This window comes from Drosophila nasuta, chromosome 2L (genome assembly GCF_023558535.2).
Source record: "Drosophila nasuta strain 15112-1781.00 chromosome 2L, ASM2355853v1, whole genome shotgun sequence".
Classification (NCBI taxonomy): domain Eukaryota; kingdom Metazoa; phylum Arthropoda; class Insecta; order Diptera; family Drosophilidae; genus Drosophila; species Drosophila nasuta.
Window position 1 is genome coordinate 2,572,631 of NC_083455.1, and position 24,495 is coordinate 2,597,125.

A 24,495-nucleotide genomic window follows, 5' to 3' on the forward strand; every position below is an offset into this window, starting at 1 on the left:
AATTGTTAGCTGATGTTTGAATGGAAAATTTAATTTGTCGTGCCAGAAATTGGGAAAACATAGTAAAAAAATTAAATGTAATAAAAATTACAAAATACCATAAATATATTTGCATACAGCATAAAGCAAATCACAAAGTAATCTATGTATATAGCCATATATACATATATGTATATATGCTACATACATCAGAATTGCAAGCAAAACCAAAAACGCTGGAAAACAATGGAAATAACGATCAAATCTTATTAAATGTTACCAAAGGCAAGAAACATATATAAATATATTAACAAAAAAAGGCATAAAAAACTTTTTCAAGGCTATAATAAAAAATACAATGAAATTATAATTAAACTCTGTTTCATTTCTGGCTTTATTACCACCGCGGATTTTTTTTTAAGGTCACCCAGATATTTAAACAAATGAAATACCAGTTGTTAAGTATTCGAAACGCTTTATTATCTTTTTCCAATTGCTTAAAGTGTTTTCTAGCATTATCAAACATTATTGGGAGTACATATTTCACGATTTCTTATTGACGTTTTTTCATTTGCAGATTTCATTTGGAGCATTTTGTAACAGTACGGCGCACTACATATAATCAATCAATTATCTCACATATTTATCATATGAAATATAGAAAAATGTAAGGAAATTGCATATTGTACTATAAAAAGCTGATGTATATACTCGTATACTCCGAAGAATTTAAAAATTTTGAGTAAACATTATTATTTGATTCTTAGGTGTGTCTGTATTATAAAAATGAATGCGCATTATTTATGTTGAAAATATAGAACCTAATAGCCTCATTGCTTGCATTCAAAACGATCAAACCCATTTTCAAAAACAAAACAAAATATAATATAGTTACAACAATGAAAAGCGTTTGAATGGTTTTAAGCGCAAGCAAAGGGCTTAGATTGAAGTAAACACAATGGCAAAAAGCAGGTAACAAGAAGGTAAAAATGGTACCGCCGATATATGGGGAAGCGGCTCATAATGCGCCTGGCTTCAGGGAAAACGATAACTTTGGTCTTGAATTATTTTTCCCCAGTATGACCTTTTGCTCCTCCTTAACACGCTTCTCCTGCTCCTTGCGCATACGCTGACGTTCTTCGTCCATCAGTCGTTGTTCCTCAATAATGGCTAAGCGTTCTTCGGCCTGTAGAAAAGTTAAGATTAATATTTAATTGTAGTAAAAATAATATTCCAGCGAACACTTACCAATTTTCTTTGCGCATCTTCGATTTTTCGATTATTTTCTGCCAAAATTTCCTCAAGTTCTTCGCGTTTTTGCTTTTCTTCCTCCTATAAAACCCAAATAAAATGTCGTATTAATAAATCAAATCAAACGTTGAGCTGAATGCTTATAATAAGTTATAATTAGATTTAAGTATGAAACGGTTTCTTGAACACCGATGACGCACTGTGCGGAGACTTTAGTAATTCTCTTCTTTTCTGTAGCTGCTTAAGCAGTTAAAATCTAGTATTAAATTTAACAATAAATTACATAGAAGATTTTGGTAGAACGTAAAAACATTTAGTAGTGTCTAATAATAGTGTTTAAATGATAGTTGATAATCATTTTTGTCGGTTTACAATAAGAGCACACAATATTAACAAATGTACTAAAACTTTTTTAATTATTAATTTTTATATTATTCTTTTTTCATTTTTTTTTTTTGTTTTTTTTGCTACTTACTATTGAAATAGTTCATTTTTCCAGTTTAATGGCTAAATCATTTTTGTAAATTTTTGGCTTTGCTGCGAATTTGCATTTTGATTTACGGTATTTCAGCTACAGTTATAGTTGTTATAATCAAATGATTTACATTACAAACGAAAATAAAATTCGTCCCAAGAAACGAAAAATGCGTGTGTTGAGATCAACAAACATAAAAGTACATGATAGGCACGACAACAACAATAAGTACAGTCATACCCATTGATTGACAAATGGTAATCCAGCTTATGAGTTAGGATAACAATCTTAAGTCTGATCAGCATTGATGCTCCTATGACGAATGTTCCTAGAGAGAGGATCGTTTGTTGGACTTTGCAGTCTTTGCTTTAAAATTGTTTCAGGGTTTTTAATTACACTTTCCACATATTTGTTGTAGTTTGTTTTGTTTTTATCCATTTCGAATATTGCACACATTGGTTTTGTTCGTTTTACTTAAGGAACTCACTCACCCGTTTTAATCGATATGCCGCTTTTAAGGTTGCGTACAGTTGAAACTAAACTATTCTAAGAAATTCTGACGCCGCCCGCCTACAAATACTATACCAACTGTACTGGCTAGCTAATTTAATAACTATATATTACATAGGTGTATATTTTGGGACCACGCCTCAAACTGTACGATATTTGGGATGTGTATGTGTGGAACATCTTGTATGTTCTGCTGCTCATCCATGTGGCCGAATTCTCATCAAAGCAGGGCTCGCGCATTGTGGGTCCGGCTTAGGTACGGATGTAGTGGGGTCGTAGGGTTGGGATGGCCATACGTACATATGCCATTGTTATCAATCAAGTATGTTCGGATATATGCACACTTAGGAGTTTATAGTACATTCTGATTGTGTGTTAAGTGTTTACGTGTTACCTTGCGCACACTCTCGCACCCACACATACTCTCATCATTCGATAGAAGCAATATATCGCGCAATATTATGTAACAACAACAACAACGAATTACGGAAACCAATCAAAATTATATATAATGTATATCGAACAAACAAAAGATGAAGCTAAAAGTAATGCAAATAGATTTATGCGCTGCAAGACACATTTTTTTTTTTTTTTTTTGTTGGTTGGTAGAAAAAATAAATAATAATTACAAAATTATTTGACAAGAATAGAGACGAAATGTGCAGCGACGTGCCCAAAGGGCTCAGTGGGTTTGTTTAATAGGAATGTGTGTGCGTGTGTGTGTGTGGTGTTGTTGTTGTTGCGCAAGCCTCAAGATGAGCTTAAAATCTAAAGGGTTAAAAATTACAATATAAGAAAAGAGCAGGAAATTCAGCCATGTTCTTGACTGCACGAATTGAATATATGAATATCAAAAATAACAAAATTGCAGAATAGTACGATTCTAAGAGTTTTTCAAATGACATGAAGATCCAAAGTTGGTTCTTCAATTACGATAAGATACAATATAGTACTGATCTAATGTAATTCAAGAACATAACTGCGTTTGTTATGAGATATTTAAATGATGGTTAGTAAGGTTAATACACACTCAGACGCACACACACACCCATACATAGACGTTGGCACACTGAGCCGCTTTTACTGCTGATGTTTTTGGCGGTGAAATTGGAAACGTCGCTACACAATTTCGAGTAACATTTGCTTTTAAAAGACGACTGTTTGCAACTGCTTTTTGTTGGTGGTTTTTGGTTTTGGTTTTGTTCGTGTGTGTGTTTTTCGGTAGGAGTCGAAGATTGTTTGTGGTAGTTGTAGTGGCAGTTTGTGTATTGTGGTAGCAGCAGTCGTCCAGCGAAATCTGAATACGAGCACCTACCTCGCGACGGCGTTCATCTTCTCGTATTTGCTCGCGTCGCTTTTCCAGCTCCAGCATCATATCACGCTCCATTTCAGCTTTGGCAGTGTCGACGCGACGATTCACCTCTTGCTCGATTTCGTCGCGACGCTTCTCGAGCTCTTCCTCAACACGCTTCTTCACTAGCATCTCGATTCGTTTGGCCGCCTGCTCTTCAATGGTTTTTTGCTCAGCCTCCTTTTGGCGACGTTGCCGTTCCATTTCGGCCAATCGCTCCACCTGTAGTAAGTTTTGCTAAGCGCAAAGCATACGAAATACAGTTAAGCTACTAATAAAATATGTATACAATGTATTATCAATCACTTACCTCATCTAGTTTCTTAAAGCGACTGCGCTTGTGCCGACTCCTCTGAGTCTCATGATCGGAGTACTGCTGACTATCACTGCTGGATGAGCTGGATCGCTTGCGGGACTTGGAGTGCGAGTGCCGATGATAGTCGCGCTCTGTGTGCGAGTGTATGTGTGTGTGCGAGTGCGTGTGCCTGTCGCTGCGATGCCTGTCACGATCTCGCCGACCATGTTGGTTCATTTCTGTGGATTTGTCTCTATCCGTTCGGCTGCTTCGTGTGCAACTGCTACGTTCGTGGTCCCTTTCCCGTTCTCTCTCTCTTTCACGCTCCCTGTCTCGGTTGTGTGACTTACTCTTGCTGCGTTTTTTATGCTTGCTCTTGTGGTGACGACGTTTCAGCGACGGACTGCGAGAACGTGAACCCATTGTGGAAAGGAATAAAACTATTAAAACACTTTTTGAATCTCAAAATTTATTGAATTCTTGCTGAGTTTTTACAACAAAATCAATCTGCAGATGCCTTAAAAACAGTGTTGCTTAACATGAAACGTTAGTATTTTACGCCACAACTTGCAGCACTGTATTTGTGGTATTTTTTAGGGACAGTCAGCTTTATTCTTATCCATTTCTAGTATCATTACATGGAAATTATCAATCATTCCTTGGTAGTCCTTATATTTAGCGCATTCTTTTGCCGCCTCCTTGGCCAGCCATTTATACTCGGTATGCTCCTCAGAAAGCACCACAGGTTGATTAGGATCCCGAAGCTCCGCTAGCCAGTAAATAACAATCTTTTGCTTACCCTTGACCTCGTAATTGAGTGTAACTTGCTTATCACGGTAAATAATTAAATCCTTTTCGTCATAACTGCAAAACATTTTATTGACAACTTGCAATTAGTATCGCAATTGCATTCACTTACCCGGCTTCTTCTTTGGTTTCGCGGCGAGCAGTTGTGAAGTCGTCTTCGCCAGGATCAACGTGACCTTTGGGCGCACTCCAATGGAAGTCACCATATGAAGCTTTCAATAATAAATATTCAATTTGCCCACACAGGCGCCTGAAAAGAACGAATCCTGCAGCTCTCTTTCCCATTTTGCTTGTTTAATAAATCAGTGTGGTAAAGTGCAGAAAAATGTATGTACGGAACTTTTCAGTACAAATTTGTTGCTGTTAAGAGGCAGTTAATATCATTCAAAATGAATATCGACGCTGATAAGATGCCAGTTTATCTAAGTAGACATTTTAACTTTATCTGTTAAATGCATTATGAAATAGTAGATAGAATATTAATTTATTTGAAACCATGTGCTCAGAATATACTTTTGTTAGCAAGACATTAAAAGTAAATTATTTGATATCAATATATAATAATTTGTATATAACGCTCGCTATATGCTTATATTAAGTCATTGTTTTTTAAAAATTCTTTAAGAGTATTCTTCATAGACCAACCAAATTTAAGGATGATAAAATTTAATTTATCACAACTTAAAGCTGTGATCAGCATATCATTGCTTAAATTGCGTTTGCCAATACTGGTTTATTAATTTACGTTGGTCGAACCGCGCACGTTGTGAGTGAATGTGAATGTGGATTATATAAAAATAAATAGCTACTGTAAAAGAAATGTATCCGCTACTGCGCCGATTTTTAAGTGGCTCCATCAGCAGCGTTAACCAGGCGAACTTGCTGCGTGGCTACGCCTCCTTTACAGTGCAGGATGTGATGCGGGAAGTGTCGGATGAGACCGGCACTTTGCTTATTAGATTTGCCAAGCACATTGCAGTGGAGCGCTATAAGTGCGAGGAACATGTGCTGCCGCCCTCTAAGGTGCGCTATTCCGACTACTTTCCCATCACGGATGAGCGTTACTTTCGGCGAACGTTGCAAAGCACGCAGGCCAATCAGCTGCCATCTCTGATTATACATGCCTCAAGTTATCGCTCCAATGCTCCAGCGCCAATGTATGTGGCGGCTCTGAACGCTTTGGATGCACATGCTCTTGCACAACTGAAGCAGATGGATACCAGCACAGTGTTGGAATCATTGTATGCTTTTCTATTTCTCATGCCCAATTGGCTGAGACGGATGGATTTCTATCATGCAGCCATGCGACGCCTATCGAAGGAGACTAGCTGCAGCAAAGAACGTTTTCTACAAATATGCTTCTATCTGGGTCTGCAAAAGCAATTGGAGAAGAACGATTTGGAGGCGTTGCTGGCGTCACAGTTGAATGCCTATTTGCCCAGCTTTAATTCATTGGACCTGGCACTAGTGTCTAATGCTTCTTATAAGACATCAACACTGGTGTCGGGTCAATCGCGAGATGCTTATGAGGCTGCTCTTGTGGATGCCATTTTAAATGTAAAGCTGGTGCCAAACAGTTCTGCGGATGCCTTACTTATTTGCTTCATCAAAGCTCTTCGTCTTCAGCGAGTTCAGGATGAACGCGTCGTCCAGTACCTGCAGAACATTTGCCTGAATCCCGCGGAACTCTCACAATTACAGCCACGTGGTTTGGCTCATATCTTTGCTTACTTCTCGGAGATGAGATGGGATCACTCAGAAGTCGTTCAAGTGATTGTTGAACAGTTGTTGCAGTATAAGCCATTCGAACTGCGGACTAAGGACTTGGCCACATTTATCTGGTGCTGCGCTCAACTTGATTGTGCCTTAAGTACGACACAACTAAAGCAGTTGGAGATCGTTGCTCTGCGGAAACTGGACCACGGCGAATACGATCGATTCCCCGATCAACTAGTAGATACCTGCCTCTCACTTTGCATTCTGGGTCATTATTCCAAGCAGCTTTTCGATGCAGCCGAAAGGCTGAAAGCCAATCAACGTCAGCGTCTTCGTGTCCAGCCTAAGGTTGACAGTCGTCTGACTGTATTACGGTCCGCTGTGGCCATTGAGCATCCAGAATGGTTGGATGTAACAAAAGAACAAGTTTTCAAAGAATTTGCTCGTGCTCCTGGCTATTTGCTTAAGCAGCGTGAGGATCTGACAGAATACGCGAATCTGCTAGCTAAGGACGCCGAGGTGGAAGGTGTTGACATAGTCTGCCCCATTGCAGGCATTAATTTGCCTAGTCTTAGAGTGCAAGCGCAGGGAGACGAGGCAACCGTTTATTTCGTTGAGCTTTTAAGTGAATATCAGACACTGAAATTTAGTGGGACAGCGAATTCACTGATTCGATTAAAACGACGACTCTTAGAAGCATTGGGTCACCAAGTGGTACTGGTAAGCTGATCAGACAAAACTCGACAATTCTATAAAATTGCCCTAATTTGTGTTTTTTTTTAGCTGCAGTCTGGTGAGATGGCATCCAATGCACAGGCGCTGCATCAACTTCTAGAGCAAGCAACTACTTCTAAAACTGAGGATAGACCACAATTGCAAGGGTTAAAAAATTAAAACGAGTGATATATATCTATACAATCTACGTCCCATAGTTTTAATTAACAAGTTTGTAATGTAATTAATTTAAAAAATATAACACTAAATTTAACGTTCAACAATTGATACATAATACAGAGGGCAAGCTTTCACGGTTATGGAAGTGTGAGCTCATCTGATTGATTTAATCTTGGCCTTGAGCACAACATAGGCGCCAAATCGTAAGAGGAAAGTCATTACACACAGTGCAATGATGTCCTTCCAGAACTGATCACCCGACATGGTAATTTCCTCTAGGAATTTCTTTGGATATCTGCAATTGGATGCAATATATATATGATAAGTCAAAAGCTTTATTCATGTAATGTGATCCAAATACCTGTAATGGCAGTACGGTGCTTCGTTACACTCGAGAACGCCGCGATTGAGGCCATAGATGGCCCCTATGAAACCCTCCAGGCCATATCGTAAATGGGATATATGACTACCCCATTTTAAGTAGCTCGGAAGATCCCGCAGCGTGACACCAAAGCCGGCGAACATCATCATGGGTATGGTGAGCACTGGAGCCAGGAATGTGCCGTTGACGACATCGAACCAGGCGCCGATGATAAGACCAAAGCTTTGACCAACAAACACTATGAGCAAACTGATGGAGAAGAACATCCAAAAACGAACCCATTCCATGGGCTGATAACTCCACAAATAAATAATTACAGAGAATACGAAACTACTGATGAGCTGTAATTAATGAAGAACATTATAATTAAATGTGAAACAATGAATTCAGTTAATTCAGTTACTAACTGTTATTGGCAAGTCTATCACAGTCATGGCAAAGTAGAAGGCTTTTAGTGAGTACCAGCGATTAAAGTGTTCCTTAATTAAAATCGTCATCTCAATGGGGACTAGAGCGAGGATAGAAACATGTCGTCAAGTACGGCGGACCAGATCAATCATTAGCAGATCAACTTACATGTCAGCACCGTTAACATCATCGTTGTCATGGAGTGATGCATCAATATGGCAAAAAGTAGGTTATAATTGTCAAGTACCCGTGAACCCTCTCGGCCAGCATGATCATACATCGCGCCATAAAGCACAGCCACCATAATGTTGACGATAATGCGCAAGTGCGTCATCGTGGTATCACGACGCGCCTTAATGTAACCACGGCGTAGAAGAACAGAGCACTGATTGGCGAAGCTAGTGTTTTCAAGAGAAACGTTTTTCGTTCGTTTCGGTATGGGGTGTTTGCGCATGAGTGCTTCGGAGCGAAGCACAGCGCCGGGATTGTTGAACCAGGTCAAACAGCTGCCGTTCTCCGTGGCGCTCTTAAGGGTATCGACCTTATCAAATCCGTACTCGCCGCATGCCAACTCAATAACTAAATAAAGTTGGAACAAAGATCTGTTAAAATTTAATATTCGATGGAGTCTTTTTAAGTCGGTACTCACTGTAATCTGCTGGATTGTGGTACATGGGGCAAGGTAGATCCACCGACTGCAGGAAGGGTACCAGTTTCTGGGTGCCGCCCTGATAGACACAGTTACCGGCGGAGAGCACATAGACCTGGTCGAAAATCTGAAACAGCTTTGCAGTCGGCTGATGTATAGTGCAAATGATTGTGCGCCCCTGAGATGTCAATCTCTTGAGCAACTCCAAGACTTTGGTGCAGGAACTGCTGTCCAAGCCACTGCAAATGACAACAAGTATAGAAAAATCATTCGTCAGTGACCCAAATGGGAGATGCGTCACTTACGTGGTTGGCTCGTCCAGGAACATCACAGTGGGATTATTAATCAATTCCATGGCAATGGATAGCCTCTTCTTCTGACCGCCAGACAGACGCATTGTCAACGTCTGATCGTGGTCATAAAGACCCAGCAGCAATAAAATATCTTCAATCTATGACAGAAATGCGAACATTATATTTATTTGTGCTCTCTGGTATTGTTACTCGAGAACTTACCCTGCTTTCCTTCTCTTCGTAGCTGACATTCTCTCCCAATTTCAAATCAGCAGCAATATGCATATTTTCACTAACAGTCAACAAGGGCTGCAGGCGATCGTCCTGTGTGATATAACAGGACAACCGTCGGAATGAAGCTATAAAGGAGCGGAAATATTTATATCAATGTGCCAATGGAATCATTACATTACTTACGAAGATCGCGTCGACGGCCATTTAGCAGTATGTTGCCAACCACTCCAGTTGTCTTGAATCCCGATAAAGCATCCAGGAGCGTCGATTTACCAGCTCCAGATGGACCCATTATGGCAATCAACTGACTACCGGGAAATTTACCACAAACATTATGCAAAATTTCCTTTTCGCCTGATAATTATAAATGATCGAATTAGTGCAATTATATTAATTGAATAAACGCTTTATTGAATGATAGTTAATTACTACTAAGACTAGATTCTCGAAAGCATCAAATGAAATCACTTGAAACGAGCAGTGAAGTGTTCAAGATCAATGACGTCTTCTATAAACATTGTACAGTAAAAGCTTGAGTACGATACTAAATATCATAACGAGAGCCCGCTAATTGCTCTCTAATGGCAACTTATAATTAATAACTAAATTAAACAACTGATTTTATAGCTATTTTTAGAGTTTCCCTGAAACCAAAACTAACATGCTCTAAAAAGAGTTTTCAAATTTCAATAGTAATGACTAATAGAAAATGTTTGTTAAGTAAATAAATATTTATAAATTACCACAATATACATAGACACTAGAACAAATGTAGAATGTAGAAGCTAGAACAAAAAATTCTCTTGATGTAAAAAACAACAACAATTAACTAATTATCGCGGCGTTTGGAAAGCACATTGTAGTCATACTACCGATATCAAAGTTTATATACATAGTATATTTATTATAAATTTATTATCTTGAACTTTGCACGGCCATGGTTTGCCTCACTTATTGCCAAGACATTAAACGCACATTAGTAATATAAATGAAATTAAAAATTAAAAACGAATAATATGCACTCTATAGTAGTAAAATAAAAACCTACATACAAGTAATATTTTTAAACTAATTGCAATGTTAATCTTTACATCATATTAAGATACTTTTTTTAATGTTTTTCACAACATTTCCACATATTTGAAACCATCCACTCCTATGGCTAGTTATTCATATTCCCATTAAGTTACAAGTTGCTAATGGCTAAAATTATAAATCAATTAAAATCAAAGATTTTGTTGTTCTTATAATAATTAAAAATAAAACAAATTCCACAAATAATTTGTATGTTCTTAGAACGAAACCTTCAAATAAATAATTGATTGATCCGCAAGCAGGGACAGGGGCAAGGGCAGCCTATCTTATCTACGAAAGAAAGAGCTATTAACAAACCAGCTAACCAGAAATACAGCTATCAGGTAGTTTTACTCGCATGAGGAAATGTTTAGTGTTACCACATCAGAAATTACACATGGTAGAATTAGGCAGGCGAATGGTCATTATCTTGGATATGGGACTACTGAGCTCTACACTATTCGTAGCAGTTCTTTTGTTCTTCATTGTTTGTTCTTCAAAAAGGTAACCGCTTTTTTTGTTAGTAATAAATGCGAATGCTTTGCTATATTTTGGCAATCTTATCGGAGGCCTGTTTGAACTTATATTACCTCGCCATATCTAAGCATTCGTCACATTGGTGCTCTCTGCCATTATGGCACCACACACTTACCTCGATTGAAGCCCAATTTGACGGTCAACGAGAGCTCTTTGAATTCAATATCCACGGGATCACGACCGGGTAGATTGGACAGAGCATCCGTGTCAAAATGCACTTCTTCCTCACCCTCATCCACTGGCTCCAATGGCGTTTGCTTGACGGCCGCAACCTGAGAACTTGTGGGCGTTGCGGTGACATTTGTTGTGGCAATCGCAGCGGGTGCGGCATTGGTCGCTGTGTTCGTGCGCCCATTGCCCCAGCTACTGGCATTCGTCATGGGCTCTGTTGTGGCGTTGTACACTCCACGACCCGCCTTAGATGTACTGCTTTCGCCTACTTCGATGCCCAATCCGATGCCAGCGGCGCCGCCATCGCTGTTAAAAAACTGCTCCCTCGCTGATAGCATTATTATCGATCAACTGCAACGGAAATCGATAAAGTGCATACGACTTAATTAATAGCTTTATTTATTTATAAATTGGCATAGAGAATAATTTGTCTACAAGTAAATAGCGCATGTCAAAAGTATAAAATGTTTTCGAAATGAAACGGTTAGATTTTGAATCGATTTATCGAAGAAGCTTTCTCCCCACTGAAAAGGATGATTTCTGTCGTTGAATTTACAACAGTGTTGGTTAATTTCAGTTGGATGAAAATCAAATTTTATTTTTTGGCTGCTATTTTAACCACATGCACATTGTCGAATTAAATATCAATTTCCTCAGCATAAAAAAGCATTAAATGCAGAATTAATCATGCGGCCGCCTCACGGACAACCTTTGCAAGATCGAAAGCCTGGCAGTACCAAAAGCTTGACGGATGAACTCAGCTGTCTGACATTACCCGCCGTAAGCATTCAAAGTACTTCCACATCGGCCATTGGAGGTGCTCTTGAATTTGGTCGCCATCAGGAGGCCAGAGCAAAAGTAAATGAATCACTTGGTGAATTGAATGTGGTCAAGAAACGAGTTTTAAATGATGTATGTCCCACACCGGATAACATATCGCACAACACCATCGCTGCCAGCAATATCCTTTCGTTAAACCGATCCACGACTATCAATAGTGTCAGGAGTGGGCATACGAGCAGCTCTGCTAACAATACGAAATCTGAAGACGGCGCTACCTCATCGTTATTGTGCCCAGCCCATGACGCAGCCTATAACTGCAACCCTAGCGAGGAATACAGGACAAACAATCTTTGGGACTACTGTGAAGTGAATTGCGAAACCGCCAAGTTGAATGTCGCAGCCTTACCACTGGCTAGTCAACAAAAAGCTGCACTGTCCGATCTGCTGTATTGTTTGAGTGGCATGAGGTGTGACTTGATAACGCCGTTGCCTCGAGATGATGCAGCTCCAGGTATCGACAAGTATAAGACTTGTTTTGTCGTGGATAAGGGTTTGGACAAGAGCTTTACCAGCATTATCTACGATATTTTGCCATTGGCCTCACACTTTATGGCCATCCAACAGGTCATGGCCGCCATCGATGGACGTGGCCAGGTGAACATGGCTCTAAATGCAGAACTGGTGATCATCAGTCGAGACTTTTATAGGTTAATAAGCGAAGCGGATAGGGAGCTGGACCGGGGTGCGTTGACACTGCAAAAGCTACTTTACTATCTTCAACCTACCATGTGGGTCATGGAGCAGCTATGGATTTCTTTGGGCGATATACTACTGCAGGATCTCAAAGGGGCAGCTGTGCTAACGGTTTTGTTTAACGGCGTAAAACGCCTGGACGGAGATAAAGCGGCACAGACTATGTTAATTAACGTCACAACCAAGGCAGCACAGCCATATATGCGTATGCTTCAGATGTGGCTGCAATCGGGCATCATTGATGACTACATGACGGAGTTCATGATCAAGGACTACAGTAAAGAGCTGAAAGAGGACAAGGTCCAAAATAACTGGGAAAAGCGGTTTGCGATCCACAGTGAAGACACACCCATATTTCTGGAGAAATACTCGAATATAATACTACGAACCGGCAAATACTTGAATGTGATTAGACAGTGTGGCAAGCTGATAAAATCGAAGCCGATTGTGGACTTTCGATTTAATCCCGTCGATGAGCGAAGGCATGTCAGTGTGATCAAGGAAGCCTATTATTTTGCAGCTCGGAAGGTGCTGGACGTGCTGATCATCGAAAACGATCTGATGGGACGTTTGCAGTCGGTAAAGCGTTATTTGTTGCTTCAGCAGGGAGATTTCATTATGGAGTTCATGGATGCTTGCGACGAGGAGTTATGCAAAAATGTGGCCAAAGTGCTGCCCATGACATTGGAAAATCTTCTTGGTCTGACGCTGGGTCTTTCCTCCGCTTGTAGTGATCCTTACAAGGATGATCTGCACTGCGAGCTGCTCACCTACGATTTGGTTACACAAATGAACAAGATTATTAGCCATTGCGAAGAGGATGGATCAATCGATCATCTGGACTTGACTGGCATGGAGTGCTTTTCTTTTACTTATGAGGTGAAGTGGCCGGTTTCACTTGTGCTTAATAAGATGGCCATTGGTCAGTATCAGATACTCTTTCGACAGTTGTTCTACTGCAAGCACGTCGAGCGACAGCTGTGCAAGGTGTGGAAGGAAAACTCAAAGACCAAGAAGTTTTCCCCGCGTGCAGCTTGGCTCTACCGCTCGGCCTTTGCTCTGAGGCAAAGAATGATGAACGCCATCCAAAATCTGGAGTATTATATGATGATTGAGGTGATTGAACCCAATTGGCATGCATTTATCGAGAAAATGCGGAAAGTAGAAGACATCGATATGTTGCTTACAATACATCAGGACTTTCTCACCATGTGCCTCAAAAGCTCCATGTTAACCGAGGACTCACAGCTGAGCCGTATCATCTTCAGGTTGGCCAAGATCTGTCTAAAGTTCTGTGAGTTTATTCAACAATCGCAGCGAATCTTTATCGATGCGGAGCTCAAGTCGATGGTTTGCGATAGCGGCGATGAAAAGTCCGACTCGCAGCCAGATACTTTGGAGCAAGCAGAGTGCGAGCAAAAGCCAGATCATGCAGATACATTTACGGAGCGCATTAAATGCTTTGATCGGGGATTTACGAGTGCGCTCATTTCATTTCTTAAAGAGGTCTATGGGCTGGCTAAAGCTAATACCAACGATGTCTTCATGAACCTTGTGAATAGAATCAATTTTAATGGATATTATTCACAACAAATGGAAGCAATTTGCATTGAGAAAGCTATGGGGGATTGATTATCCCATATCAACAGAAACCCAAGTTACACAAGTCTTGATCAGAGCGAAACAAATTTATATGAGTGGGTTTTTTTAACTTCTACAACTTTTGTAAACTTTTGCTTCAAAATGTTTTGGTAACTTCACGTCTTAACACAATAAATGGTAAATATAAAACTGATTGCCAATGGGGAACTCTCGAATAACGATCGAAAGTACATTACATTTGGCATCGGTTGATTAATTTCGAGAATGATGCAATGTGTGTAACGCATCATGAAATTGTGCCACATTTGAAGCATGTTGCAACAGGGGTAACTAATGGGGCTGCTGCAGCTGTGATCAATGTGCCCATCATAGTCAAACGGGTTTGCTTTCGCGCCATTTCGCACTTTGCTCGATGTTCGAGAAGTGTCATTGAATCGGGACTGTAAGTCACACACCTTTATACACTTGCTAATTATCAAAGTCAAGCCATTGGCCATGTATTTGCCACCTGCAACTCAAAGGTTCTCCACTCAACGCTGTAGAAATAATTCTTTTTTTGTATGTGCCTCAATATTATATTCATATTGCACTTATGACACATCTTAGCTACGCAAATGTCGATTGCAGTTGACGTCAAAATTATGCATAACGTAAATAAATGGTGCTTATTTACGGGCCACACACATAACTCAAGTGCAATACACACACAACACCAACTACTACTAAAGAAGCAGCAATGCGGAAGAACAACTACATAGTGAAAACCGATTATTAGTGTATATGTATTGCTCTATATTTAATTGTTAACCAGTTTAATTTAGTTACTTGAAAATAGTTGGATGTTTTAATAAGCGCTCATTAAAGTTTTGAACTTTTGCCATACCTATAATAATTAGCATTGATCTGAACAAGTCTGGAGTACTCAAATGGTAATTAAAAATAAAACTTAGATACAACTCTTAAACGGCAATTGCTCAGCCATACATCTACCTGTATATGATACCTGTATGCACATGTAACATTTAAATTCCTATCCCATTAGTGAGCCAGGTAAAACAATTTATCCGCTTTGAGATTTTAAATATTTATGAACCTTTTAGTTTTTATATTCACATTAACAGATATTGACAGCTACGTCTGCATATGTTTGCATTTTTGAATTATTTTCTGTTAAATCATTTATAAGTACTAAGTGAGTGTAAATATTTTTGTAATCTGCAGCAACCTCAATAAGAGAATGTTGAATGTGTATATGCATAATTAAATATAGCACGCAATTTACTCCAGATTTAATGTAATGCTCATCTTTTTGTTTTATTGTATTACCAACTGTATTAATTGAATAGAGAATATATTCAGTAAGATCAAGGTACAACTAGCTGAAGCGATTCACAATGAAATATTTATAGTTGCATATGTTCATATTATACTACATATACAGATGGGATTATAGAGATCTTATTGTAGAGCTGCTTTAATCAAAACAACAAATGCATTGTTTGTATTTAAATATATTATATGTAAATATATAAATGCTTGAAAGATTTAACAACAATTGCAATCGCCAACCGCTTCATGACGAAGTATTCGTCATCTTTAACCTGCAGCCTGGACACCATATCAGCTCTCATCTCTATCAGCATCTGAGCACTATGGTACCACATGAACTGGCCCCAACTAACTGAAGGTGTCTGAAATGGAAATACTTGCACTTACCAACAACTCGAACTATATTGGTAACTATGTAGTAATGTGCATTGCACTTGAAATAATCAATTAAATAGACATAAGTGTCAATGCCCCCTTTCTATTACTCTCTAAGGGCTAGACTACTATAGAACTACGCCATTTCAGAATATGAAGTATGACGTGCGGAATGGCTCTTTATCAGCAGAGATTTCAATATTTATTGACACATTTCGACAGTTGTCATTTGTTATTTGCTTGCGAAAATTCCAAAAACAAGAAAAGTTCACCTTGAATCCCATGTTAAGTAAATTAAATAAGCCCACAGATAATGGACTTAACCTAGTAACTTTAACAGCAGTTTCTTAGATAAAAGACAGCTAGTTTACATGTAATTTCTAAGAGAGTCTAAGTAGATACATTTTTCTTCATTCCATAATTATTCCTGTTAAAATATTAAAAACCTTGTAGAGTCAACGCACAGTTAATTGTGCGTATACCTATGTATGTATTTGTATCTGATTATGTTTGTTGTATTGTTTACACGTCTCGGAAGTAAACCGGTTCAGAGATTTACAGTGCAGTTGAAAGAAGCATCCGCAGACAGTCTCAAACCCAAAAACTCAGAGATTGAGCACAACGAAAGAAAGACCTTAAAGCAGAACAGAACAGCTGCTTTCGATGGAATCAAAAGAAAGAAATTAAAGATGAAAACAAAACAGAAAATAAACCTGGATGTGCATAGTATTGTTTGTTTCAATGAATATAAATATGGATTAATAACGTGATAATTTAATAAAGGTAACAGAATAATGAATATGCAAATTCAGCAGATAAATCTAGTGCTTTCAATATATAACACGTTGCTGTTATCGTATGCAAAGTTCAATAACTTGTACTAATTATAATATACAACTTGTAATAATATTATTATATTTGCAAATCAATAAGTTTGATAAGAAAATGCCAATGCAGCAATTTTAAGAGTAGATTTTAAAATTATTTTAATGACAAACCGTTGAGGGAAACAATATTATTACAATATTATAAGTTATTAAATAAACGTATTTTTTAGGCCCAGTCATTCATTTATTATTTATGTAGCATAAGCACTAAAGAGGTTAAGTAACATATTCGTAGAAGAGAATGTTGACTTATCAAATTAAATGTTGATTATAACATATATTTTTTATTTTGCCACATTTATAAATATTTTTTGTCTTTGTTAAATTGTTAATATGTTTTCAATTTCACAAATATAAATTAAGTTTTTTTTTTAATGTCGCATTTTAATAATTCAGTTAATTGTTTAGATGTGGTTCCTATCGCAATCATGCAGGAAATAACTGAATAACAAGTTTGAAACACTTTTCCTTTGAAATACCAATGATGAATATTTTATTGGCATTTATTTAATTGTGGATTTCCATTTTTTTTATGTTAGGTTTGAAATTGTTTAGATCTGTGTTTCAAGGCACATTATCATTTGCTAATTAAAATTAGTTTCACATACATATCCCACCGTCGAACAATTATCATATTTTCTTATATTCTTCTAAACTTGGGTTCGATCGACAAGATCACGCATTGAGAATTAATTTTGGAGCACAGAGTAAGTTCCTTTGCTATTGGACATGCTTGTTGGTCTTACCCGTATTCAAGCGATAGCACTTTGGTAAATCGAAGAAAACTGATTTGCCGTTCAATATATAAATTTAATAATTTTTGCGCGCTTCACAAAACCGCGTAACAGCGTCTTCGAGGTGACATCGGCGACTGGCGGCCAACAAACAAATACGAATACTCGTAATAATCCCTAGCTCTGAACGATTCCCTCAGAATTCCAGCAGAGTCAGCAACAGCCGGTTGACGAGACAGAAGCAGAGACTGAGACAGAGGCAGAGACAGAGACCGATACAAAGAGACGAACGATCGAGCGTCTCAGAACTCTGTTTCTGTTATGTGAGGGTGTGTGAGTGTGTATCTATGCTCGAGTGTGACTGCTTAAGTATGTGTGAGCGTGAGTATTTGTGAAATGTAAGCTTTATCACAACGCTAACACGAAGTCCGTTCGGGTTTTGTTATTACTCTAGTAGGTGTTCGTTACTTGATTTTTGTTAACTTATTTTTTTTTTTGACGCTGCTCACATTGGCTATTAATGTTTCAGCGTCGTTATATTGTAGTTTTCCTTCATTGATAAGGTAAATTCACGCACACTCATAGCTCTGTTTTTGTTGTTGTTGATTGAATTTTTGGTAGCTTGTCGATCGCTTGGCTCTTGACAACGGCAACGGCTAGGGTCAGAAGTCCATATCGAATTTCTTTCAGCTCTCTTGTACGTAATACTACGTAATAAAATTCTTTTGTTGTATGCCTTCATTTAACAATATTCCCGCTATGTACGAAATTTTATTGCCGTGCAATTTTACAATGTGTCAATACATATATTATAGAGACACTCTATCTACCTGTTGACGTTCTTTGTGCTCTTTTGTTGAATCACAGGTTGCTCATTACGCTTAAAGAAAGCGGCAAAGATTTTTTGCAGAGCTTTTGCACACACACACGGTAGCATTTGCACATGAATTTAAACAAATTATTGTGCAAATCATCGAGTCTTGAAGTGTTCTATGTATAAAAATTCCTTTTATCCGTTTTATCTTTTACTCTTTTTTTCACTTAATATTCAATCTTCGCTTTGTGTTTTTAATAAGTCGAGCTAATTTATAAATTTCTTGAAGGAAACTCTAATACTCCATATCTATAACTAACGTTATCGACCTTGCCGTCATTTGATTTATGAACCAAAAGTTATGTGTAGTAAGTATAATTAAAGAAACACAAATTCTCTTATCAGATATTGTGAACAGGAAGTTTTCAAATCGTTGTCATATCAGTATCAGTATCTACTAAATTATAGCATGATTTCAATTCAAATCGAACTCACAAAGTTCATTCAATTACTTACTCGTGTTTACAATGCAAGCAGATAAGCATAACGTAGTACATATAACAAATGTGATGATGTGCATGGAAAATTGGGACTATATCTTTCACTCGATACTTTCACTATAACCCACTTTTTGTAACCTCATATCATGTGAAGCGTTGCTATGGCTTATTTTAGAACAAAACAAGCTACAACTCAGCATTGGTATACTCATACTTATGCAGTTATTATCGTAATTGTTGCTACATTTTACGAGTCAAGTCGGACTACCCCATGTAGTATTATATCATTAACATTGCTGGACTTTGGACTGTGTTTGATTTGGGTTTGCATCGAGCTAAACAAAGGCCAATTTAAATATATAGTACTTGTATGTAGCTTTCAATAAATAAAGAAAATGCGCACACACATACGTATGCAATCTATTTGCAATTAAATTCTACGTCAGGCTTCTGAATGTCTCTTTGGACTATTGATCGCTGGTTCCCGCGAGTCTGCGCCGCTGATTAGCGGATCAGTCAACCCTTGATGAGTGGGGTAATGCTGAAAAGGTGACTTTAGATACAGGAATTGGGTATGTTAAATAAAAGTGTGAAATTTATATTTATAATCGAAAGTTAATAATTTACATAACGCATGATAAGCAATAATATCGACTAAAACAGAAACTCACCACATTTTGATAAGATTAGATCGCACAACACCAATGAACAGGAAATTCTTGTGCTTTGTTCTCCCACATCTCTAGGTTCTTCAAGGTTAGAACAGTACAACATATTAATGCCACTGTCAATATACTATGTCCACGCGATGACTTATCAACGACTTGTCCAGGGCCCCAAAGTCCAAATATTTGCGGCATCTTTTGAAATCATTCAGTCGTGCTCGGCGTTGACGTCTACGCTAGCACGAGCGTTGTGGGCGTTCTGCCCTGGCAATATGAAAGACCAAATGCATTGCTATTGTTTTCATCCAATCATTTGTTTATTTGGTGCTGATAACTATGAATGAATTAGTAATTGTCATGGGCTATTCCGAGGAGCAATTAAAGCATGATGTCGAAATGAATCTTGTCGGAAGCTTAATGTCTGCCTAGTCTACGACCCGCAGATGAAAGTGGCGTGATTTTGATACCCTAACATCAAAGTATTTGGCAATTCTAATAAATTCACTGCTGACTGTTGCATTCAATTTTTTACATACAGAGCTAAAAACCTATATCCACATTTTAAATTGCACTACTAATAATAAATACACCAAAAATGTAATCTTCAGACGCTTACTTATATTTTTAATCGTTTGCATTAATGTAGGAAACTTTTGTTAATCTCGCTTCTCCGTTTTTTCATAAATATTCATTCCTGTTATTATTAATTTCTTTTTGTTTTTATCATACATATTTAGTTAAATAATAAATCACTTAGTTGAAGAAATAATAACATGTTAAAATTTTTTTTATTTTTTTTTTCAGAGCAAAATTGAAATCATATTCATATTTTATTATCATCATCTGGCATCAACAATTTAAGTTAACTTAGCAATTTTTATACCCGCTACCCATAGGGTAGAAGGGTATTATAACTTTGTGCCGGCAGGAAATGTATGTAACAGGTAGAAGGAGGCATCTCCGACCCTATAAAGTGTATATATTCTTGATCAGCGTCAACAGCCGAGACGATATAGCCATGTCCGTCTGCCCGTCTGTCCGTCTGTGTGTCTGTGTGTCTGTCCGTCTGTCCGTATGAACACCTAGATCTCAGAGACTATAAGAGATAGAGCTATAATTTTTTTTCGATAGCATTTGTTATGTTTGCACGCAGATCAAGTTTGATTCAAATTTTGGCCACTCCCACTTCCGCCCCCGTAAATCAAAAAAATCCAATAACAAGCGTAATTTTAAAGCTAGAGCTACGAATTTTGGTATATACAATGATCAAAATTATGGAAGTTATTAAAGAAATACTTTTGTATGGGCAACGCCTACTTACTAGGGATCTTAGTTGCTTTGGCCGACAATCTGGTATATTGTGTCGTCTATGGTATATTTTGAATGTGGTACTATATCGCTATACCAAATATACATTTTGGTATATTTTTAGTATTTTCGGTAAATTTAAAAAAATACCGCAATATTTTGCTTTTATTAAAAATGAGTAACGGGTATCTCACAGTCGAGCACACTCCACTGTAACTTTCTTACTTGTTTTCTTATTGAAGAAAGGAATCAGGCTTTAAATTCATTGTATCAGTTCAAATTAGATGTATGAAAAAGCGAATAGTATTTATACCCGCTACCAATAGGGTAGAAGGGTATTATAACTTTGTGCCGGCAGGAAATTTATGTAACAGGTAGAAGGAGGCATCTCCGACCCTATAAAGTATATATATTCTTGATCATCATCAACAGCCGAGACGATCTAGCCATGTCCGTCTGTGTGTCTGTCCATCTGTCCGTATAAACACCTAGATCTCAGAGACTATAAGAGATAGAGCAAAATTTTTTTCGACATCATTTGTTATGCTTGCACGCAGATCAAGTTTGTTTCAAATTTTGGACACGCCCACTTCTGCCCCGCAAGTCAATAAAATCGAATAACAAGCGTAGTTTTAAAGCTAAAGATGCGAATTTTGGCGTATACGATAATAACAATAGTAGTTGTGATTCCTGATCAAAATTATGGACGTTACAAAAAAAAATACTTTTGTATGGGCAAAAACGCCTACTTACTAGGGATCTTAGTTGCGTTGGGCAACATTCTGGTATATTGTGTCGTCTATGGTATATTTTGAATGTGGTATTATATACATTTTAGTATATTTTTATTATATTTTGTATTTGTAATAGCAAAAACGCCTATTTACTGGGGGTGCTAGTTGCTTTGGCTGGCAATCTGGTATACTGCGCCGTCTATGGTCTATTTTGAATCTGGTACTATATCGATATACCAAATATACCATTTGGTATATTTTTAGTATTTTTGTAGTATATTTGGTATATATTGAGAATAATACCGCAAAACATATTACTTTTATTCAAAATGGGTAGCGGATATCTCACAGTCGAGCACACTCGACTGTAGCTTTCTTACTTTCTTATTTGTTTTTATACCCGCTACCCATAGGGTAGAAGGGTATTATAACTTTGTGCCGGCAGGAAATGTATGTAACAGGTAGAAGGAGGCATCTCTATAAAGTATATATATTCTTGATCAGCGTCAACAGCCGAGACGATATAGCCATGTCCGTCTGTCCGTCTGTGTGTCTGTCCGTCTGTCCGTATGAAACACTGGATCTCAGAGACTATAAGAGCTATAATTTTTTTCGACAGCATTTGCTATGTTTGCACGCAGATCAAGTTTGTTTCAAAATTTGGCCACGCCCACTTCCGCCCCCGAAAATCAAAAAAATCGAATAACAAGCGTAATTTTTAAGGTAGAGTTGGTATAGATAATAATTACTATAGTAGTTATGATTCCTGAAAATTTGGTTGCGATCAGATAAAAATTGTCGAAGTTATTAAAGAAATACTTTTGTATGGGCAAACACGCCTACTTACTAGGGCTCTTAGTTGCTTTGGCCGACAGTCTGGTATATTGTGCTGTCTATGGTATATTTTGAATGCGGTACTATATCGATATACCAAACATACCATTCGGTATATTTTTAGCATTTTTTCAGTATATTTGGTATATTTTTATAAAAATACCGCAAAATATATTTCTTTTATTCAAAATGGGTAGCGGGTATCTCACAGTCGAGTACACTCGACTGTAGCTTTCTCACTTGTTTTTTTATACCTACGGGACTCTTTAATTAGATTGACATAAGCAGATAAGTATTATCCATATCCGTCTGTCTAATCTAGTATTAGAAGGAATTTGTAATTTTTGGAACGTAAGAGATAAGCAATATTTTGCCAAGGGTATCTCTGAGTCGAGCCTTCCCGCTTTTGTCGTTTTTTCTTGTTCTTATTATTTTTCCACAATACTGTTACGAATAGTCGATCAATAGTTAATAATATCCATTGATTCTTTAACAATTTTTAACTAGGCGTCGAATTTTGCATATTTTTTTGTATTTTATTTTATTTTATTTAATCATTAACACATATGGGCTTTGACACCAAGCTTCATTTTATAGAAGCATGAGTATGAGAAAAATAGGCTAAATCCGAGGATATGCATACGTATATTGAACTTCGGATACTCCAGACTCTCAAATCAGTACACTAAAGAAATGTATGGAAAATGCCAAAATAATTATAATGGTTAATTATTTAAACATAGCTATATTAATAAATAATATATGCATCTGAATTAGTCTTTATCATATTAAAACACATTTAAAGGATTTAAACTGACACAGGCAGTTTCATGATGCTCCGTTAATAATAATAATAAAATTATTTATTGTTTTAAATATAAGAAGTGACATTTGTTTTTTAGTTACATAAGCCATAAGCCATTAGAGTATCATATTAAAATTCAATATGACTTTTTTACTGGAGAAATAAAAAATACTTGCTTAAAGATAAACGACATTCTAAAAAAGTTAATAATTATAATAATTATCTGTTAAATATTTTTAACCGTTTAGTTTAAATGATAGTTTAGTAGTTTCTTAATCTAATTGCACTTTTCATTGTACACAACTCGTTAATTATGTAGCTCTTATAAAAAGTAACATCTTATCATACAGTTTACATTTTTTTCGTTAAAGTCCATATCCACCATGAATAATGTTAAGTTGTTCTTCTATATATCCACTACGTTGGATAATTAATTCGCCAGCATATAAAAGTTGAAATAAAAAATACGGTAAGTGGTCAATAAGTTCTTTTTTTCCGGTCGCCGATGAACTTTGTTTACAATCGCGGCTTTATATTATAGCATTTATCCGTAGGGTAGACCGGAATTATAAATGTATTCAACGTGTATAAAAAGATAATTGTATATACACCATTTAGAATCGTAAATTTATTGAACATTATTTCAATATTTATGTAGATTTCAGAGAATACATTAGCTAGTGTTAGCTTAATATTGAGTAGAATAATAATATTCTAAGTGTTGAATGAACTACTATAAGCCTTTCCTTACTGTGTTCAGATACATTTTTATACCCGCCGGTTAGAAGGGTATTATAACTTTGTGCCGACAGAAAATGTATGTAACGGATAGAAGGAGGCATCTCCGACCCTATAAAGTATATATATTCTTGATCAACGTGAACTGGCGAGACGATCTAGCCATGTCCGTCCGTCCATATGAACACCTAGATCTCAGAGACTATAAGAGATAGAGCTATAATTTTCGACAGCATTTGTTATGTTTGCACGCAGATAAAGCTTGTTTCAAATTTTTACCACGCCCCCTTCCGCCTCGCAAATCAAAAAAAATCGAATAAGCAGCGTAATTTTGAAGCTAGAGCTGCGAATAATATAATACAATACAATAATAACTATAGTATTTATGAGTTCTGAAAATTTGATTGTGATCAGATTAAAATTGTAGAAGGTATTCAATAAATATGAGCGAAAACTCCTACTTACTGGGGGTCTGAGTTGCTTTATCCGACAATCTGGTATATTTTTAGTAGTTTTGTAGTATTTTCGGCATATTTTTAGAGTGTTGTATTATTTTCGTTATATTTTGAAAAAAATACCGCAATATTTTGCTTTTATTCAAAATGGGT

General features: G+C 37.2%; 5 protein-coding genes across 6 annotated transcripts; 2 read left to right on the forward strand and 3 right to left on the reverse strand.

The window, feature by feature from the left end:
- Nucleotides 1-427: 427 nt before the first annotated feature.
- LOC132790856 (UPF0430 protein CG31712) lies at nt 428-4,294 on the reverse strand. 2 transcript variants are annotated; one of them, XM_060799606.1, is made up of 4 exons: nt 3,877-4,294; nt 3,531-3,803; nt 1,228-1,311; nt 428-1,165 (listed from the first exon to the last, which is right to left on the reverse strand). In XM_060799606.1, exons 1-4 carry the CDS (start codon nt 4,282-4,284, stop codon nt 998-1,000), a joined length of 933 nt encoding a protein of 310 aa, XP_060655589.1. In that variant the 5' UTR covers nt 4,285-4,294; the 3' UTR covers nt 428-997. The 2 variants fall into 2 exon arrangements, with proteins under 2 accessions (XP_060655589.1, XP_060655580.1); XM_060799597.1 differs by lacking the exons at nt 428-1,165; nt 1,228-1,311 and having other exon boundaries at nt 1,706-3,803.
- An 18-nt stretch (nt 4,295-4,312) lies between these two features.
- LOC132790871 (bis(5'-nucleosyl)-tetraphosphatase [asymmetrical]) lies at nt 4,313-5,001 on the reverse strand. The gene is made up of 2 exons (XM_060799617.1): nt 4,781-5,001; nt 4,313-4,725 (listed from the first exon to the last, which is right to left on the reverse strand). Exons 1-2 carry the CDS (start codon nt 4,951-4,953, stop codon nt 4,455-4,457), a joined length of 444 nt encoding a protein of 147 aa, XP_060655600.1. The 5' UTR covers nt 4,954-5,001; the 3' UTR covers nt 4,313-4,454.
- Nucleotides 5,002-5,373: 372 nt separating this feature from the next.
- Nucleotides 5,374-7,372, forward strand: LOC132790842 (uncharacterized). Its single transcript, XM_060799564.1, has 2 exons — nt 5,374-7,104; nt 7,168-7,372. Exons 1-2 carry the CDS (start codon nt 5,488-5,490, stop codon nt 7,276-7,278), a joined length of 1,728 nt encoding a protein of 575 aa, XP_060655547.1. The 5' UTR covers nt 5,374-5,487; the 3' UTR covers nt 7,279-7,372.
- On the reverse strand, nt 7,290-17,643 carry LOC132790834 (ATP-binding cassette sub-family G member 4). Its single transcript, XM_060799550.1, has 10 exons — nt 17,502-17,643; nt 10,971-11,377; nt 9,428-9,598; nt 9,233-9,369; nt 9,023-9,168; nt 8,718-8,956; nt 8,237-8,647; nt 8,068-8,168; nt 7,640-8,001; nt 7,290-7,573 (listed from the first exon to the last, which is right to left on the reverse strand). The coding sequence occupies exons 2-10, from the start codon at nt 11,362-11,364 to the stop codon at nt 7,432-7,434; spliced, it is 2,103 nt and encodes a 700-aa protein (XP_060655533.1). The 5' UTR covers nt 11,365-11,377; nt 17,502-17,643; the 3' UTR covers nt 7,290-7,431.
- Nucleotides 11,556-14,375, forward strand: LOC132790817 (gamma-tubulin complex component 2 homolog). Its single transcript, XM_060799528.1, has one exon. It carries the CDS (start codon nt 11,714-11,716, stop codon nt 14,192-14,194), a length of 2,481 nt encoding a protein of 826 aa, XP_060655511.1. The 5' UTR covers nt 11,556-11,713; the 3' UTR covers nt 14,195-14,375.
- Nucleotides 17,644-24,495: the final 6,852 nt, after the last annotated feature.